The sequence below is a fragment of the Hipposideros armiger genome, unplaced genomic scaffold (assembly GCF_001890085.2).
Source record: "Hipposideros armiger isolate ML-2016 unplaced genomic scaffold, ASM189008v1 scaffold_2073, whole genome shotgun sequence".
NCBI lineage: Eukaryota > Metazoa > Chordata > Mammalia > Chiroptera > Hipposideridae > Hipposideros > Hipposideros armiger.
In genome coordinates, this window is record NW_017733421.1 from 17,093 (window position 1) to 19,492 (window position 2,400).

General features: G+C 44.8%; 1 protein-coding gene across 2 annotated transcripts in view; it reads left to right on the forward strand.

Moving 5' to 3' along the window:
* The first annotated feature begins 737 nt into the window (after positions 1-737).
* LOC109378502 (ATP-dependent RNA helicase DDX19B) overlaps positions 738-2,400 on the forward strand; it is a 10,287-nt gene continuing 8,624 nt past the window's right edge. Inside the window, exon 1 of one of the 2 annotated variants that reach the window (XM_019634864.1) lies at positions 738-1,004. Coding sequence is in view for 1 of the 2 variants with exons in the window: in XM_019634863.1 (XP_019490408.1) it covers positions 2,266-2,304 (39 nt within the window). In the remaining variant the exon portion in view is untranslated. Of the gene's footprint in view, positions 1,005-2,181; positions 2,305-2,400 lie in introns of those variants that run through there. The other variant, XM_019634863.1, reaches the window with a different exon arrangement.

A 2,400-nucleotide genomic window follows, 5' to 3' on the forward strand; every position in this document is an offset into this window, starting at 1 on the left:
CTTCACTGGCCCATGTTGGTATTATCATTGCGCTCTTCCTGGCTGACACAGTCGCTCGCCAGCCATTGGACAGCGGCTCACGGCAGCTCACGAAAGCTCACGCCCGCTGCTGGCCACCCTCACTGTAGTCACTGGCGACTCATGGCAGCCCAGCTCCAGGTCGAGCTGTTGTTCATCATCTTAGCTGTAGAGGGCACAGTGTCACTGGCCCTCATGTGGGATCCGAACCAGGGCCCTGATGCTCAGCTGGTGTCCCAAGCCAACTCCTAACCAATGTGCCACTCGGCTGGCCCTTGTATTACCTTTTTTTTTTTTTAAGATTCCATTGGGGAGTTGGGGGAGGGGAACAGACAAGTTGCTGTCCTTTTGTTCTTCAGTCTAGTTGTGGACAACGTTGATTCACTGGCCCATGTTGATATTATCATTGTGCTCTTCCCGGGTGAGGCAGATCGGTCGCCGGCCTCTGGACAGCCACTCACGGCGGCTCTTGGGAGCTCACACTGGCTGCTGGCCACTCATGCTGGCTGCCGGCCACACATGGTAGCTTATGGCAGCACACATGCAGCACAGCAACACCTACACCATCGCCGGCGACTCACAGAAGCCCAGCTCCAGGTCGAGCTGTTGTTCACCATCTTAGTTGTAGAGGGCAGGGTCACTGGCCCTCATGTGGGATCCGAACCGGGCCCCTGCTGCTCAGAGCTGGCGTCCCAAGCCAGCTCGTAACCAACGCGCCACTCGGCTGGCCCCCTTGTATTACTTTTTACATAAACCAGGACCCCTTAAGTTGAGTACAAATAACACGGTTGATCTTCTAGTAACAATAAAAATCCTTTTTTTCCTTCCATAGTTTGCCAGTTCTGGGATACTGCTGATAGACTAGGCTCCTTTAGCAGGAAAAACCTCCTTCATCTACAATTCTCATCCATTGGAAAGTTGAGAACTTTCTGAGAAAGTGAAAAGGAAGCTCATCTCCAATTGGAATTTCAGATCCTTGCTCACATGTAGGTTTTGGTACTCCAGTGGCCAATACATGTTTTTAAGTGTCTTTACCCAGCCAGAGTTCTAACCCCTAAGAATTCTANGATTTTATAGAGCATACCCAAATACTGGCCTGTTTTCAGAGCGGTACTGGGGCCATTGTGGTGGGGTGGAATACGTAAGGGAGAAGGTAGTACGAGATGACAGCAGAGAGGTAATGGGGAGCCAGATCAGGGTAGGCTCTTGTAAGGTGAGGAAGACCAAATTTTGCCACCCCAAAATATGCCTTTCGGGATAGTGATTTTAAGTAGGTTATTAAGAAACAAAAGACTAAGAAAGAACATTTGACCTCCCCCCCACCCCCTCTTTTACCTGCCTAAAGGAATTCAAACAGAAAAACGCACTTAAAGGAAGGAAATATCACCTTTGTATCATAATATAAACTAAATGCTACAGACAGGGAGAAATTTAACAAAGCTTTTTTTTTTTTTTTAGTTTCAGGTGTACAAAACAATATAGTAGTTATATTTTTCACCCCTCACAAAGTGACAACCCCCAAAAGCTTGTTTGTTGAACTTCCTTCTGTGTCCCATTGTTTCTGGGTGGCCCAGCAAGAATTTGTTTGTCACATGTTTGTTCTGTCTACCAGTGAATTGCCTACTTTTCCTTTGAAAGCCTAGACCCCTACCCCACTTCTCCTTTGTCCAAAATGGTATATAAAACTCAATTGCCCAATGTGTGTTCAGGTCTTATATTTGTATGGCACCTCCGAATGTACATCTGTAATAAATTTTGGAGATTTTCTTGTTTATTTGTCTCATGTTGATTATTATCCCAGCTAGAAGAACTTAGAAGGTGGAAGGAAAGTTATTTTTTGCACCCCCACGAGGGCATTATAAGGATTTTAACTTTTACTTTGAATGAAATCAGGATTAATTGGGAGGTGTTTGAGAGAGAAGTGGTGTGAGCTCACTCACACTTTAGAATCACTTGCTGCTGTGTTGAAGCTAGATAAAAGATAAGGAGTGCTGTAAGTCCTACCATAAAAATCTCTGTAGTGCTCTGTACATATAGCTAGCATATGTAACTGCTACAGAATCCAGGGCCTCCTATAAATTAATTCTGAATACTCACTTTTTAATTATGCTTTATTCTTCATTTTTATTAACTGAAAGGATACTTGATATTTAAGCTCCTAAACAGTTTGTTTTCTTGTACAGCCCACAGAACTTAATTGCCCAGTCTCAGTCGGGTACTGGTAAAACAGCTGCCTTTGTGTTGGCCATGCTCAGCCAAGTAGAACCTGCAAACAGATACCCCCAGGTAAGGGCTTGGTCAATTTCGGAATTTTGCTAATGTGTAGCTAGAAGGGAAGTGCTATTTGATGGATTAAAAGCCCAAGTTTTGTATTACTTTTTT